The sequence below is a fragment of the Panthera leo genome, chromosome D3 (genome assembly GCF_018350215.1).
Source record: "Panthera leo isolate Ple1 chromosome D3, P.leo_Ple1_pat1.1, whole genome shotgun sequence".
Lineage (NCBI taxonomy): Eukaryota > Metazoa > Chordata > Mammalia > Carnivora > Felidae > Panthera > Panthera leo.
In genome coordinates this window covers 70,011,599-70,028,702 of record NC_056690.1, presented here as the reverse complement: position 1 = coordinate 70,028,702, position 17,104 = coordinate 70,011,599, and the positions used below count along the sequence as shown (strand labels likewise).

Below are 17,104 nucleotides of genomic sequence, written 5' to 3'. Positions count from 1 at the left end.
CTTATGCATGGAGAGATGATACACGTATATAAGCTTGATATCTGAAAAATATATCACTTTTCATGAACTTTTACATGTTTTCAAATAAGCTTAGGCAGGGCACACCCTCCACAGGTGATTGATGGGGACAGATTTTCATTTCCAATGCAGGTTTAACTTAATTATTATGAGCCCACTTGCTGCCTTTTCTCACAACTGTAGTGCAATTTCAGACTAATACTTTCATCATCTCTTGTTGTATGATCAATTATGCAAAAAAAATAGTGTCCTTAAACCACTATAATTTATTTTTCATGATTTCTTCCAAGCCCTGAATTCAGTCAGAGCACAGTAGGGGGCAGCTTACCTTGACTCCTTGATGCCGGGGACCTCAGCAGAATCATGTGTTCACATGACTGGTGGTGCTGGCAGTTAATGTGACCTCTCCATGTAGCCTTGGCTTTCTCCCAACATGGTGACAAGGTTCCAAAGGCACACCTCCCAAGAAAGAGACAGATGGAATTCATATTGTCTTTAATAGCTAGCTTGGAAATCGTGCAGTGGTATTTCCTCTCCATTCTATTGGCTGAAGCTACAAAGATATGTCCAGATTCAAAGGCAGGGAACAAAGATCCCGCCTCTTGATGGAAGTGTTGATAACACATTGAAGGAGTATGTGGGATGGAATATGGAATTATCCCATCCATCCATCTTTGGAAAACACAATCTGCTACAAGTAGTGACAGCTAGATCTCTTCCCTTAAAGTTACATTTCACCCTTTGTCTTAGCAAGTAAGACAAACACCAGATTCACATCCAGAGACACAAATCGGATGAGGCCAAAAGGATCTGAGGGGACACCTATAATAGTTAGGAAATGTGAAAGGGGACAGAGTATCCTAAGGAGAGGTGAAACAGGACAGAGGTTGATCAGATGTACCCTGAACACTTTTAACTACTGTGTTACCTAGAAAAAAAAATGTGTTATCTATGAATAACTAACTTAAGAAAAAACAACAGAACTTTTAAAGGAACAGAAGAAAGACTTTATCACATAAAAATTGGTATCTCGGGGCACCTGGGTGGCTCAGTCAGTGAAGCGTCCAACTTTGGCTCAGGTCGTGATCTCTTAGTTTGTGAGTTCAAGCCCCGCATCAGTCTCTGTGCGGATAGCTCAGAGCCTAGAGCCTGCTTCATATTCTGTCTCCCTTTCTCTCTGCCCGCCCCCCCCCCATGCTCATGTTCTGTCTCTGTTTCTCAATAATAAATAAATGTTTTAAAAAAATGTCTTTTTAATTAGTATCTCAATATAGAAGCCTGAGCAAGGTGCTGGGTCTCTGTTGCCTAGCCCTCTCCTCCCAGGGCCCACAGGCTGGTGGGTCTAGGAGGTGTGAGGCCAGGCCTCAGGCTCCGTGGCACCCAGGTGGAGACAGCCAGCCGGAATCTATTGTGCACCAGGCCACAGGACCCGTGGCAGAGAACTATGGCAGAAGGGGCAAGGCCCAAACTTCTGGAGAGCCATGCTGTGGGGACCATGGGCTGCAGGGGAAAGGTGCTTAAAGACGCAAGCTACTGAAGAGAAGATGGAGAGCAAAGGGTGAGGAGTGAATCTGAGGGCAGAGAGACCCAGGACCACAAGACGCATCCAAACTTAGATTTTTTAAAATGTTATTTTTCAAAAATACAGAAGTCGAACAAACCTGTCATTTTTTTTCTGAAAATGAAGTTCAAGTAATAGAGGTTAGTTCTTGTTTGAAAATCAATGTCTTTTTAAAAAAAATTTTTTTTAAAGCTTTATTTTTACTCATTTTGAGAGAGAAAGCACGGATGGGTGAGGAACAGAGAGAAGGAGAAAGAACCCCTAGCAGACTCCACACTGTCAGTGCAGAACCCGATGTGGGGCTCGAACTCACGAACCCTGAGATCATGACCTGAGCTAAAGTCAGATGCTTAACCGACTGAGCCAACCAGGTGCCTGAAAATTAATGTCTTTATTCTTCCTTGAGGGACAGTTTACCAAATGTATGCCCAAATTAACGTAACAAGTTGATTACATGCTAATGATTAACATAGAGACTAACTGCTCCCCTCAGTATCCATTCTACAAGAATTAAACACATTTCTCGACAGTTGTTCACTATGAGTTTCAGGAAGAGATATTTCAAGCAGATAAAATGTTTTTTACAGAGAAAAATGATTTATAGAGAAAAATCAAGCAAGACTTAAAGTAAAAGATAATGCCATTGTTTTTAAAGCAAGACATGAAAAATTAAACACATCTGCATTTAAATTAGGGAGGAAGAAAGGATAACAGTATGTAGTGCCCATAATATACTCCGTGGTCATCACAGTGACAGTGTTAACCAGGCCAAGACTTGGGGGACATTTTTCCCTCTGCTACAAGGATAGACCTGCCAAGCAGATGGCCAAGACCAGGATGGTTAACTTTATGTATCAACTTGACTGGCTGTGGGGTGCCCACATCAAACCTTATTTCTGGGTGTGTCTATGAAGGTGTTTCCAGAAGGGATTAGTATATGAATCAGTGGACTCAATAGACTACCCTCCCCAACGTGTGCAGGTATCATCCAATCCGTGGAGGACCTGAATACAAAAAAAGGTGAAGGAGGAATTCACTTCTTTCCTGCCTCATTGCTTGAGCCACAACACCTTGTCTTCTCTGGGTCTCAGGCCTTCAGACTTGGACTGAATTGCACCTGGCTTTCTTAGGTCTCCAGCTTGCAGACAGCAGACTGGGGGGCTTCTTGGCCTCCATAACCACACGCACCAATGTGTCATCACAAATCTGTGTGTGTGTGTGTGTGTGTATCCTATTGCTTCTAGAACTCTGGAGAACACCGACTAAAACACACATAGCCAGTCTCCCCAACTGTGGAAGAGAAAAAAACATCCTAAACACTTGCAATCCAACCACCCATTTTCCATGACAACTCTCGACTTGCTTACACGTTATCATCTTTTTCATCTCAATATACTTTTATTACAATATCATTACAGGTTGATGTTTATAGATTGGTTTACACTGCATGTATTTCAGGTAAGCTATTTCCAACAACATATGGGAAAGCAGAATCATCACAGGGAGGGGCTGCCTACAAATCCAACTTTTGCCTGTTCACTGAAATGCCAGATAGAATTTTGACATTCACGACCTTTAATTCTAATGAGCCTGTATACTCTTGACCTTATCTTCTCGACCTTTTTCTTCCCTAATCATGTCTGTACCTATCTTATTGGGGTCTACAGCACTGTCACTAAACACAAAAACAAAACCTGAACATTTTTTAATTCCATTACATGCCTAGCACAGAAGCTCATATGGTAGGGGGTTACCCATGTGCTGAAAGAAAGTGAATTTGGGACACCTGGGCAGCTCATTCAGTTAAGCGTCCAGCTCGTGATTTTGGCTTAGGTCATGATCTCATGGTTCATGGGATGGAGACCCACACTGGGCTCTGTGCTGTCAGCATGGAGCCTGCTTGGGATTCTCTCTCTCCCTCTCTCTCTGCCCCTCTGTACTCTCTCTCAAAATAAATAAACTTAAAAAAAAAAAAAAAGAGGAGTGCCTGGGTGGCTCATTCTGTTTGGTGGCTCACTCTTGATCTTGGCTCAGGTCATTATCTGTTTGTGAGATCAAGCCCCATGTCAGGCTCTGTGCTGACAGCGTGGAGCCTGCTTGGGATTCTATCCTTCCCTTTCTCTCTGCCTCTCCCCTAAAATAAATGAATTTTATTTACTCAAATAAATAAAAACTTAAAAATACATATCTGGAAAAAATATTTAAGAAAAGAAAGTGAATTTTAAAATACATATGCTTTATTTACTAAAAAGTTTCATTTTTATAGTCAAGCAGAAAAGAAAATAAGAAAAGCAAAGAAGTTATATATGAAGAAATTACATATAAGGAAACTATAGGAGTGGCCTCTATACCCGACTCTTGGCCAGTTCTAGAGCTCAGGAGGACTTCAGGTTATAACGTATCGGGTAAGGCCTCCCCCTCGGACCTCGGAGAGCCTCCGGCAGTGTCGTAAGATATTCAGTATTACATGAAACCGCTTGTCAGCTTTCAAAGTTGTGAACTCCTTTATGTCCGCTTCCACTATAAAATAATGACCTGAAAAATAAAGATATTTGTGCCAATTTTCACGAGGACAACTTTCAAGATGAATCTTTAATGTGGTACAATGTGAATATGAATAACATTAATCATTTTTACTATTAGGCAACTGGAGTGAGATGCGGTATTCTTGCTGAAATAATCATTGTTCAACTGCAGTTGCACAATGTTTGTGGTAGCATTTTAGAAATGCACTCATCTGGTGGTACCCACTTTCCAAGAGGGAATATAGTATAGTGGTTGAAAGAATGAAACCCCCGTAGCTCTATCCCTTAACTGGCTGACCTTGGGCAAGTATCTTAAGTTCTTTTTGCCCAATCTGCAAAATGGGAGTAATGGTACATACCTTGTAAGATGCGAGGACTAAAGCTCTCAGTACACTATCTGGTACATGTTAAGTGCTATGTAAGTATGACCAAGTGTTTTTCATTACTATTCCAATTCTGAAAACCCTGGGTATAGTTTCATAATAGACTCTAAAGCCATGTTTCTCAGCCTCGGAACTACAGACGTTTCTTTTCTGTGGAAGCTGTCTTGAGCACTGTACTAAAGTGTACTTTAACAGCATCTGTAGTCTCTAGATGCCAGTAGCACCCCCACCCTAGTTGTAACCACCAAATTATCTCCAGAGATGGTAAAAATGTTCCTTAGTGGGAAAGCCACCCCTGGCTGAGAACTACCTCTCTAGATTTAGAATTTTCTAGAATAAGTTTTGTTTCTCATGAGTTAGTTACATTCCAAACGGCTGACGTGCACACATACATATATATGCTATCATTTTTACCTTTGGTATCCTTTGTTTCTTCATCAATAAATCTGTGATAGAGATTTCTGGCCACAGAACTCATAGACTTCTTCGGCTGATATAGGATCTTGTATTTACTAACTATTGCCTTGTTGATTTCTTTAATAACATCATTAATTTGACAATAAGTTAAGCGGGATTTCATGTACCTGCAAATAAGTATATGATTCATTTTTTAAAAGAATCATTATACAAAATCATTTTCTTTGAAAAAATTTATGACTTTATACAGTAGCAGCTATTAGAACTCTTTATGCCAAAAAAATGTATATCAACTTCCAAATAAACCACACATCTCAACAATTGACAAATTAAAGACATACTACAACGTATCAGTTGCTTATCTTCCCTACTTACACCTAGATATATTAACCTCCATTACCTACAGAAATAATACTACAATTTAAAATAAGGTCTCAAATACTGACTCAAATGGACTGGTTAACTGCAAGCCAGAGGTTTAAACATTTTTAAATGTTTGTGAGCAACGGAAAGAAAAATTTAAATGTTAATAAATTAAATAACTCACACCACTCTAGTTTTCTGCAAACTTATCTGTTCTGAGAAAGAAAGAAAAAAGAAAGGAGGAGGAGGAGGAGGAGGAGGAGGAGGAGGAGGAAGGAAGATGCGCAACAAAGGCCACAACAGAGATGGTAATTCCCATCAGGACACAGAGCCGATCGCACAGGATGATGGCAGAGAAGAGGGCTGGGGGTGAGTCAGAGGATGGACTCCACCCCATTGAGCACTGGTCTTTCTCTAAATCCACTCTTCCAATCCCTTCTCCCCCTTGCTATGCTCCCCGTCACCTATAGTCTTAGAATATAAAAACAGGAGACTTGATTTCTCCGTATACACCAAAACCCAAACCCAATGATCTGCCTCAGTTTTTCCCTTCAACAAAATGTGGGTTCATTATGTGAAACACTGCCCTTCTCTTCTCTCCAAAGGGACAGATTTCTTTCTTTTTTTTTAAATGTTTATTTGTTTTTGACAGCAAGAAACAGAGCGCGAGCTGGGGAAGGTCAGTGAGAGGGAGACACAGAATCCAAAGCAGGCTCCAGACTCTGAGCTGTCAGCACAGAGCCTGACGTGGGGCTCGAACTCATGCCACAAGATCATGACCTGAGCCAAAGTTAGACACTTAACCAACTGAGCCACCCAGGTGCCCCCAAGGGGGCAGATTTCTAATCAAAACTTATTTAATATAAAATAATACATGAATATGTTTAAAGGAAAACGTTCATATAGATCAAAACACATTTTCATTGTTCTTTTCTAAATTCATTTTTGCTGTTGTTGTTTCTAACCACAATTCCCACAAACTGTTGATCCCACAAACTACCCCCCGTCCAAAATAATTCCTTTAAATCCTCTGAACTATCACCTTAATTTCCTCAATACCTGTCCCCCCTCTTCTGCCAATGTTCTCCACTTTAACTCCACCCTCAGTATTAACTTTTTAAAGATAAATAAATGAAAGCCCCATGCCTGGAATACATTCTTCCTTACCCCAACCTTCCAAGTCCTCTCATTCACCAAATATCCCCTTAGTTTAAAAATGAATACTCTGGGCGCCTGGATGGCTCTGTCAGTTGAGTGTCCGACTATGGCTCAGGTCACGATCTCATTAATTTGTGAGTTTGAGCCCCACATCAGGCTCTGCGCTGACAGCATAGAGCCTGCTTGGATCCTCTGTTTCCCTCTCTCTGTGTCCCTCCCCTGCTCTCTTTCTCTCAAAAAATAAACATTAAAAAAAACCCAAAACTCTACCATGCCTATTCTGATTTCCTTCATCTCTTCATGGAAGCATTTTCTAAAAACCCATCTACTCTACTGATCCTCACACACATTTGCTTTTCCCTTTAGCTCAGCTAATGAGCAACAAAAATAACAATTTAAAAAACTGAATAGCGCCAAACAGAATTATCATGAAAATAAAGCAATCATAAAAAGAAATGACTGACCAAAAAAAATAAAGATTAAAGAGAAAGGTCAGTCTCATTTTGATGAAATGTAATACAACTATTAAAACCCAAGTTTACAAGAATAGCTAACAATGGCAAAATGCTCATGATAAAAAAGGAAGTAAGTGGTATTTACTGTATAACTACATTGTTGTCATAACAATCAGAAACAACCTATTATATACGTGAAATTAAATAAATATCCGGGTGGCCGAATTACAGAGGAGTTATTTTCTGACATCAAATATTTTCTAACATGTATTATTTGTATAATGGAAACGTAGTAAGAAATGCAGTAATATAGAGCCAAGAAATTAAGCAAAGCCCTGGAACTACATTAGTTTAAAAACATGAGGTTCCATGACGGGCTCTCCATTACTGTCCTCTGTAAAGAGCAAAGACCTTCCTCCAGGGAAGTTATCTGGTCTTACTCGCCCCTGTATTCTCCTCAGTGACCCAGGGCCTGGAACGAGCATGTGGCAGAAGTTGAGTAACAAACAGAAACCAAACACAACACTTGCCATTCCAATTCTCACACCTACGCAGCACGCTTTCCTTAAAAGTACAGCAAAACTGAGGCTACTTCTAAATTTTTTTTTTTTTTAACGTTTATTTATTTTTGAGACAGAGAGAGACAGGGCATGAACAGGGGAGGGGCAAAGAGAGAGGGAGACACAGAATCCGAAGCAGGCTCCAGGCTCTGAGCCATCAGCCCAGAGCCCGACGCGGGGCTCGAACTCACAGACGGTGAGATCGCGAGATCGTGACCTGAGCTGAAGTCGGACGCTTAACCGCCTGAGCCACCCAGGCGCCCCCTGAGGCTACTTCTAAAATGTAACTGGATAAATCTCTATCACAAAATGGTCCTGGAACTCAGCAACAGACTGACCCATCTCTAGATCTCGCTATGAAAAGAGGTTTGACAACTAAATAAAAAACGATTTTAAGCATCTTTAAGAGACTTCCTGCATTTTCCTAGTACAATGTTAAGACTATTTTAGAAAAAAATCAATATTTGAACACAGCATACTATGAATATAATCAAGCTTTATGATTTAAACAATCATGTACATCGACCATTAAAGAGTTGAATGTTAAAATTTATCTTAAATACTTACGCTGGAATGCCATTAAACTCATCGGAAGTTATAAATGACATTTCTTTAATACTTCTTTGTTCTTTTGGGTGCTTCTTTGTGGGTGCAGGTTCCTCAACTTTGACTGGTTCTCCAGGGTCAACATCTGGCACATTAACACTAGGGAACAGAGATGCACACAGTTGTACAAGTGATGATCAGAATTCCGCAGCATACTAGAAAGTTTTCCCAACTGAAAATACTCAGTAACAAATACAAGATTCATCTTGTGATTGTTTTAGTCATTTTTTGCTGCCCCAACTCCTATGGTTCATGAAGATCTGAATAGTGAAGAGAACACTGAAAAATTAAATCCCCAAATCTTCAGTAACAGAATTATATTTATATACCCCAAACATGGTGCATGCAGTAAATATGCTAACCATCTTCACCAGTCATTCCTCTGGCTCCTCAAGTCAGTATGTGCAAAGCTGAACTTATCTTAACCTCTCAACAGCTTCTCTTCCTGACTCCCTATTTCTGGATGTAGAAGCATCAATCAGCTTCTGCTTCTGTTTTTCTAATTTATCCCATTGGTTGCTAGTATCAGTCCCTGCCTGTTGCAGACTCATTTTAGTTGCCAGCAATGAGCATGGAACTCTTGGATTCAGTCCTACCCAAATTTTGGAGTCAGTGAGAAGCCTAATATAGCTCCTACCCCACTAGCAAAGAGTCTAGAAATAGGCTGTAGCTTCTGGGTTATTTAGCTGCCAGGGAAGGAACAGACCCTTGTTTCTAGCAGCAAATGAAGCCATACTGGCTCAACTGTTCCAAAAAAGAAATGGGTTATAGGAAAGAGGAGATCGAACCCAGGAGTGAGTGAAGGGAATCCCAAGAAAGACAGGGAAGTGAGACCCCAAGATGACAGCTGAGCACCAGACACAGGGCAACCAGGCCTGACTGAGGTGGTAAGACTGAGGATGGCCGTGTTGTGTGTTGTCAAGATGAAGATGCCCAATGCTATGGTCCCATCAACCTTCTATGAGTGTTAACGTGAGACATCATGGTGAGGTTGGCTGACTTTTCTCTGTGCTTATCTTCACCAAGTGCTAAGGAAGCTCATGATTTCTCCTTCATGCCCTGCTGTGAGTATCAGCTGAAAAGAACCATTTCCACCTGCAGAAATGTTCTGCTTTGACTTTGGCTGAAAACTGAAACTAAGCCATAGCGAAGTCAGAAGAAGAAAAGTCCTCCTATTCCCCAGACCATATTCCTGCTGGATATCCAACGTCTAGTTCACACTACCATCCTGGCAGATCTCCTGTGATGACCTGTGATCCTAGCATTCATTCATGACCTTGCCCAGCACTTTCTCCTTGTAGGGAAATCGCAGGGCACCCTGACCATGCGAGGCACTCTGTTGAGCTTATCTTCTTCTGGAGAACTCCAGCCATCAGCAGAAATGTGGCTCTTCTACATAGCAAGGCCCGTGCCTTCCTTTAAGTTTTTCAAATTTAAACAGTATATTGTTTATAGAAACACTCAGGTAAGAGTATGATTATCATAAACACCAGGATGACTACCTCTTTGACAGAGGAAGGGTCTGCAAGGGAAGAAGGGTTGTAAGGTACCAGGAATATCCTATTTCTTAATCTGACTGGTAGATACACTGATGTTTATTCTTCTTCTTTAATTTGCACAAATAATGCTTTAGTCACTTCCTGTGTGTGTGTACACATATATATATATATTTCAAAAGTTAAAAAATTTTAAGTTATCCACGGCGTGTACTTGGAACCCTGGAAGAAGAATCCAGAAGCCTAGAGAGGTGGAGGTGGTGGAACCCTGGAAGGGCAAAACACAGGAGCTCTCAAATCACACAGACAAATGATGATGGGAGATGGCATTCAGAGCCAGGCAATGAGAGCAGAAGGGAGGCCAGGGAGGGGCGCCTGGGTGGCGCAGTCGGTTAAGCGTCCGACTTCAGCCAGGTCACGATCTCGCGGTCCGTGAGTTCGAGCCCCGCGTCAGGCTCTGGGCTGATGGCTCGGAGCCTGGAGCCTGTTTCCGATTCTGTGTCTCCCTCTCTCTCTGCCCCTCCCCCGTTCATGCTCTGTCTCTCTCTGTCCCAAAAATAAATAAAAAACGTTGGAAAAAAAAAATTTAAAAAAAAAAAAAAAAAAAAAAAAAAGAAGGGAGGCCAGGGACAGACAAAATCTTGCAGGGACAGCAGCTTGGCTGAGGGCTACAGAAAGCAAGACAGGCTGAAGGCACGGAGTTCCCGTCCCGGTGATGGGCGGAAGGCAGCAGGCATGACGGGTGGGTAACAAAGAACCAGTCAGTTGAGCCTCGGACACGCACAGTTGGAGAGAACAGCTCATTTATCAAGCTCCCAGCAAGCAATTAAAACAGCAGAATCAGAGGTCACGTCAAGGCTGGAGTTGGACATTTGAGAGCATTAACAGTGGCGTAAGGTATGCGTAAGCAAAACTCAGCAAAACTCAGCTGTAATTTAAAGGAGGGCAGCCAAGTCAGAGACGCGGGACAACAAAGCACCGTGGCAGAGCAACAAACAGAATTTCAGGAACAGAGAGACAGAGAGATAAAATCTGAGAAGAAGGATCAGGGCTAAAGGGAGGATTTCTTGATGAGTTTCCTCAGTGTGGTAGTAATAGCAGCCCAGAGCCAGGCTCAGGTCAGGGGCTCTGCGGCAAAGGGGAGGCACAAGCATATACAGGCAGGGTACACAGCGGGGACACGAGTTTGAGGGGGAAAGCGAAGCCAAGTTTTTGGTTCCTTCGGCTGTTTTTAAGATGGGACGTGTATGAATCTTATTTTTACCCTAAAACAATGGTTCTCAGGAGAGAGACTGTCCCCTAGAAGACATATGGCAATGTCTGGAGACATTTCTCATTGTCACAACCGGCCGGGGGCGGTGAGGGCGCCACTGACGCGTAGTTGGTAGGTAGAGATCAGGGTTGCTACTGAACACCCTCACTATCCTCATAACAAAAAATCATCTAGCCTAAGAAGGCAACACAGCCGAAGTTGACAAACTCTGCTCTAAGGGAAAGAAATGAGAAAAAGTAGGAAAAAAGAGCCTAGCGGACACTCACCCATGGGAAAGAGGGACCACATCGTCCAGAGGCAGCAGAATAAGACTGGGGCAGACAAAGCGAAACACTACTTCCAGTGTAAGTGACAACAACACTAACACTAACATAATCACTAACAAAATCACAAGCACATGAAAACGCAAAAGAGAGCTGAGGTGTTTAACAGTTTTATAAATGCAGACAGCAAGAATAATTATAAATACACTTACAAGTTCTGGGTTACTGTTACTTGAGGCAAGTGGGGAGGAATGTTTTCTTTGAGATGTTCCACATCTTTATAATCCTCTTCGAGAGATGCACAGAGTTCCTAAAATTTAAAAAATGCTCCCCAATAAGCGGCTGTCCTGCCTGTGTGTGTTTTAAGACATTTTAAAGAGCACAAAAGATTCAACCACAATCACCATGACTGGGAGTGTTCAGAACACAGAAGAGGTGGAAAAGCACAGGTAGCGGCAATATTTTTTTAAGAACCCTTTGGTTTCTAGAGCTGTTTTTGGATGGCAACATTGTATCTTTCTCTACTGTTTTTTTGTTTTTTGTTTTTTGTTTTCAGAGAAAACTGCTATAATCACATTACAACAGCTAGGGTTGACATTTAACTTCAGCCTTGGCAAGCAACTAAAAAATGCATGAAAGATTTATGTTTGTCATTCCGGTAAATTGCCTTTGTTGACTTAGCAAACCTTCCCCGGTGTTATCTGTGCAACAGCACCAGGGCGACAATGCATGCCTGGAACGCATGTACGAGAAGCTACACAGAACGATTTCCACTGCTGACCTGCATAATTCTCTAGTTTAATGGAAATTTCCACTGGATCATAATTGCTTGTGTTTGTTTTGTGTTGTCTTTATTTTACCTTTCACTAGAACTTGAGGTTATGAATTCATGCAAATGTAATAAGAAAAATACTCTACACCTTCGGAGCCCTGTCATCTGACTCTCAATCAAAACATGAACAAAAATTCTACGTAGGCTTCACTTCTAAATTTAACATTCACTAGACACACACTTAACTTTGGATACTCCCAGGCAGGTTAGAACTGAAACCAATATTGGTTTCTGTTTTGAAACCAATCTCTCTCTCAAAGGACATCTCTCTTTGAAAGAGCCAAATGATGCTCAAGCCGCTAATTTCATTTCAACTAATAGTAGGATAGGCATATTCATGCCCATTCCTATGAAAAATCTTTACAGAGCTTAAGGATTATGAGGCTGAAAGGGTCCATAGAGGCCCCTGTTCACTCCCACTGAACACATCAATGGCTCTCAAAGCGTGAGGCAATGATGGACAAATTTGAGTATTTTCTCAGAAGTATACAAGCACTTTCACTAGCTTAGTCAATTAGAAAGCTTATTTAGAGGGGCGCCTGGGTGGCTTGGTCGGTTAAGCGTCTGACTTCGGCTCAGGTCATGATCTCATGGTCCGTGAGTTCAAGCCCCGCGTCGGGCTCTGGGCTGACAGCTCAGAGCCTGGAGCCTGTTTCAGATTCTGTGTCTCCCTCTCTCTCTGCTCCTCCCCTGTTCATGCTCTGTCTCTCTCTGTCTCAAAAATAAATAAACGTTAAAAAAAATTAAAAAAAAAAAAAAAAAAAGAAAGCTTATTTAGAACAAAATGGTGTGTGAATGGGGCTCAAGTTTTTCTTGAGAATCCTTGTATTACATTTTATAGAACAGAGAAATGCAGAATGGAAGGAACCTAAGAAATAGTTCAGTATGCCCCATTAATTTCCAAATGAGGACAAGACCCCAAGGCATAAGATGGCTTTCTCAGCATGGCAGAGGGTGCTAAGGGCAGCCAGAGTGAGAATCCACATCTCCTCACCCCAGGGCTAGTGTTCCTTCCACACCACTCTACCAGATCATTTGTTTCAATTAAAGCTACCAAGAATTATTCAGGAAATCTTCCTTTTTAGTAAAGTTCAACTTCAAGAAGAAAGAAACACCTGTGGAGTTCTGGAGTCCTTTATATTAATACAATGTAAATGACATTCTATACCATTAATAATAATTTACAAATCTAAGAACATTTGAAAGTATCCTTCAGAATTCCCTGGATTAGGCAATTTGTGTTTATTGCCCTTTTGTTTCTTTACTGAAAAAAATGTTACCTTGAGTGAATGGTTGGTTTGTTCTTGATACTGAATTTCCAATTCCAATTTATTTAGAAGTTCATTTACTACAATGATCTCATCTCCTATTTTATCTAATGTAGTCTTCAAGGTAGGTTCCTGACCTATCAATAAACAAAGATAAAATGGCAAATAAAATATATAGAAGACTATTAACAAAACTGTACTCTTTAACTCAATTGTACCCAATTAAACTCTTGGACTAGAGCTTTACTTTAGATAGAGATGCTTAGGGGAAGAGAAAGGACTATTGTTTCAACCCTAGGACCTGTCTCCATGGATAATCTTAAGATCTCATTTCTAAGTAATTGGAAGAGAAGGAAGGGAGAGGTAAGTACAAAGCGTCCCCCGAGTCTTCTGTTTCTGGCAAATTCCTCCACCATAATAAAACACTTAGAAATGCTAGATAAAAGAAACACCCTTCTACATGCATAGCTGAGCTTTCATGAGAATAAGGTAAATCCCCAAGGGCTTCAACATGAAGGCAGACACACAGACTAGGCAGTGTGTGTGAGTCAGTGTTGCAAGAGCCCTGACTGGGGGTGCAGAGGAAACCTGGGGAGAGAAGGCTGCCAGTCTCAGCAACCTAACACATTTGGTTTTAATGGGGATAAGAGCCAAGGCTTTGGGACTTCAAAGCACAGGGTGTTAGAAGTTAGAATCCCAAATGAGGCTTCTTCATGGGATATATCTTCAGCGAAAGTGTAAACCTTAGAATTCTAATCACTGGCCAGGGAGAGAAGCTGATGTTTTGGACTGGCCCTCAGGGATGTGTGGAAATGAGGGAGAGCTTCTCTTCAGAATTTGTTAATAGCGGCTTGGGATTCACTTGGGTTTGAAATTCATATTTACACTATCCACACTATTCACTAAGCAGAAAAAGTAATATAAAAAGTCACAGGCTAGTAATCAGTCTGGGGCACTTGAAAGAAACAAACACCAGACATCTGTAAAGTAGCATGCTCTAGTATTCCCAACCCCACCTCCTGGCACCTCTCTCTAGCTCCATAGATTTGAGGATGGGAAAGCCAGAGTCTCCTCCTCCCTAGAAATAAAAGAAGTAATAAAAAAAATTTTTTTAAGAACAGATCAAAGGCACAAAAGAAAAACTATTCTCATAATCAAATCTTTCCATCTTTACTTCTAGTAACCAATGAAATACACATAAACAAAAGCGTAATTAGGGAGGCAGGAAAAAAAAATAAACAAAAGCACAATTTGACCCTATCCGTAGATTATGAAAGCAGAAGAGTGAAATGGTCAGAAGATTAAAGGCCTAAAGTCAGAGATGCCAGTACCTACCTTAAGGTTACTATGAAGATAAGTGAAAAAGTACATGTAAGATAAGTTGAACACTGTGCCTGGAATCTACTAAAACATTCAGTAAATGCTAACCCCTACTCATCATTATAATGACAAACAACATATAATTCTACCTAATAGAGCAATGCTAATTGCATTTGACAGGTTCATAACAACTAGAAGAAATTAGTAAGTAAATGAGAGTACTGATGTCTCTACCAAGATTAATTTCAGGGGATTAAATAACTAGTTTCGATACACTGGTATCTCCAATAACTTTTAGTCATTCAGGGCCTTATCTACTGATCTGTAGAAATATAATCAACTGAGCAAATACGCTACTTTTGATAGTAGTAATCTAGTACATTACAGCAGTCAAAAAATGTGTGGCAAACAAGTTACTGGGCTCTATTAAATAAGCTATGGAACCAGAAAGTCAAATTATTCTTCCCACATACACATGATGGTTACCCGGTATGTAGTAATCTAATAGGTCACATTGTTTCGGTCAGGTCTCATGCTTTGGTGGGGTCATTTGAATTCAAGCTTTAATAGTTTTATAGATCTCCAAATTTTAGGTGTTTATCCCACAATAATCACGCCTCCAGAAAGAGATTCTAAACAAGTTATTAACACACACAAAACCAAGCAAACAAAAGGTTTAAATTATCAATTCATACTACAAACTACAGAAAAGTTCACCACGATGGTGCCAGCAGATAGAATTCTGCCTATCAGTAAACCTTAAGCTTGCCTAGAGTGGACTGGGGAGCTCATAATTTTTATAAATAACATTTTCCCAGACTTGACAAAGATCACCTATTTCTTTGCACTGTCCCTGCCACATCCTTTCAGCACTTCAACACATTCTGGAAGATGGTTCCAACCTCCAAGTTTCCTGACCTTAAAAAACTGGACATTTTCAATTGTTTGCTAGTCATACACACAGATAAGCTTCCTCCAAAGTAGATTGTGAGATGGGTTATGGGCTATTCCTACCTCTGTGGGTGTTTTCCACTTCTATATTTCTCCCTTACCTTTCAGTATCTCCATTTAGGTTTAGAACCACAAATGCCCCATAACCTTCAAATCTTACTATTGTGCCTTGTGTATCTCAAAAAAACATAAGCAATTAAGTCTAATTAATATCCAGTTCATTGTTCAATGTAACTGGCATTTTAGTACTTTCTGCAATAGTCAAAATATTAATGCTGGAGGGCTTCAAAAAAACACTACTCAAAAAGTTCAAATTACTGGTCACTTAACTAGGTAGGTGTAAGATATTGAAAGTGGAACAATAATTAAAATGCATTATCTATGTATAACATCAGTGAAATCTGTTCTACTTACCACAGTTTCTTAATGACAGCATTCTTTTAATATTGCCAATTTTTTCATTAATATGAGAGCATAACTGTTCCAGGTCTGAGGAGGCCATCCTTTAAGCCTCTGAAGAAACAAACAACCATATTTACCAAGAAAAGGCCAAATTTCTGTTCACTTTCAAAATCCAATAATGGTAAATACCCATTTCTTGAAAAGAAAGTACAAAAACTCAATTTCTTTTAATTTTATAAAATTCAGTTTCTAAACACAGTCCAGCACCTGTCTCTGACCCTTCTGTAATCAACGCATCCCAAACCAAAGTACAGGGAATTTACGGGGACAAATGCACTGTTTACATATAATGACAACGTTGTGATCTTTAAAAATGCAAAGTACACATGACTTTTAAGAAAAAACACAGTTAAGTGCACAGAAGTAGGTCCAAGTAAGCATGTCTTCCATGCTGTGGGGGTCTGGCGCTTTACGGTTTGGGGTCCATAAGAAGGCAGAGGGAGGGGAAGGAAGGGAGTCAGTTAATCACTCGCCCCGAGGGTAGGACAGAGTATCTAAAGCAACCACTCCAGCTAACCGAGCGGTGGAAAGACAAGGCCGGCTCCACGGCTCCGCCCGGCTGCCCCGCTCCCGCACTCCGCCCCAGGAATGCCTATCGCCGGCTCCCGAGGGCACGACCCCCAATTCCAACCTCGAGAGGGTTCGGGAGCAAAGCGCCCACTCACTGCGGGTTCCCGAGCCGCGGAGCCCTTGAGTCCAGTCTCGGCCAGAAGCCCAAGATCGCGAGACGCGACTCAGGGAGCGAAATTCAAAGCGCCCGCCAGTATCCGGCGCCACGCAGGCGCACCTCGGCGTTCCCGGAACGCGGGCTTAAAGACAGTTCGAGTTACGGCGCCTTCCGGGGCCGCCCCTGAGCGGGGGGAAAGGGCGGGGAAAGGGCGGGGAAAGGGCGGGGAAAGGGCGGGGAAAGGGCGGGGCTGAGTGGGCTTTGAAGCGCCCGGCTGCCTGGGCCACTGCTCCTCCTAGCGCAGGCGGTGAGGCGTGATCCCTGGCCGTCACCACCCACCGGCCAGGGGCCGCGAGCTCTAACAGTGAGTGTCCAAGCTGGCTGCACGTTAAAATCACCAAGGGCAGCTTTTACAAATTCCAATTCCATTGAAATCAGGCACTCTGGAAGAGGGGCCCACTCCCTGATATTTTAAAAAGCACCCCAGATAACTCCAAAAAGCACCCAAGTTTGTGAACTTAGAGAC

At 41.6% G+C, this 17,104-nt stretch overlaps 1 protein-coding gene across 4 annotated transcripts; it reads right to left on the bottom strand.

Moving 5' to 3' along the window:
• Positions 1–352: 352 nt before the first annotated feature.
• Positions 353–16,663, bottom strand: SKA1 (spindle and kinetochore associated complex subunit 1). 4 transcript variants are annotated; one of them, XR_006195218.1, is made up of 8 exons: positions 16,543–16,663; positions 15,864–15,962; positions 13,191–13,315; positions 11,291–11,388; positions 8,008–8,145; positions 4,902–5,071; positions 3,899–4,114; positions 353–477 (listed from the first exon to the last, which is right to left on the bottom strand). XR_006195218.1 is itself a non-coding variant. In XM_042910450.1 (8 exons), the coding sequence occupies exons 2-7, from the start codon at positions 15,949–15,951 to the stop codon at positions 3,966–3,968; spliced, it is 768 nt and encodes a 255-aa protein (XP_042766384.1). In that variant the 5' UTR covers positions 15,952–15,962; positions 16,543–16,663; the 3' UTR covers positions 353–477; positions 3,931–3,965. The 4 variants fall into 4 exon arrangements, 2 of the variants coding, with proteins under 2 accessions (XP_042766384.1, XP_042766383.1); XR_006195219.1 differs by having other exon boundaries at positions 16,577–16,655; XM_042910450.1 differs by having other exon boundaries at positions 3,931–4,114.
• Positions 16,664–17,104: the final 441 nt, after the last annotated feature.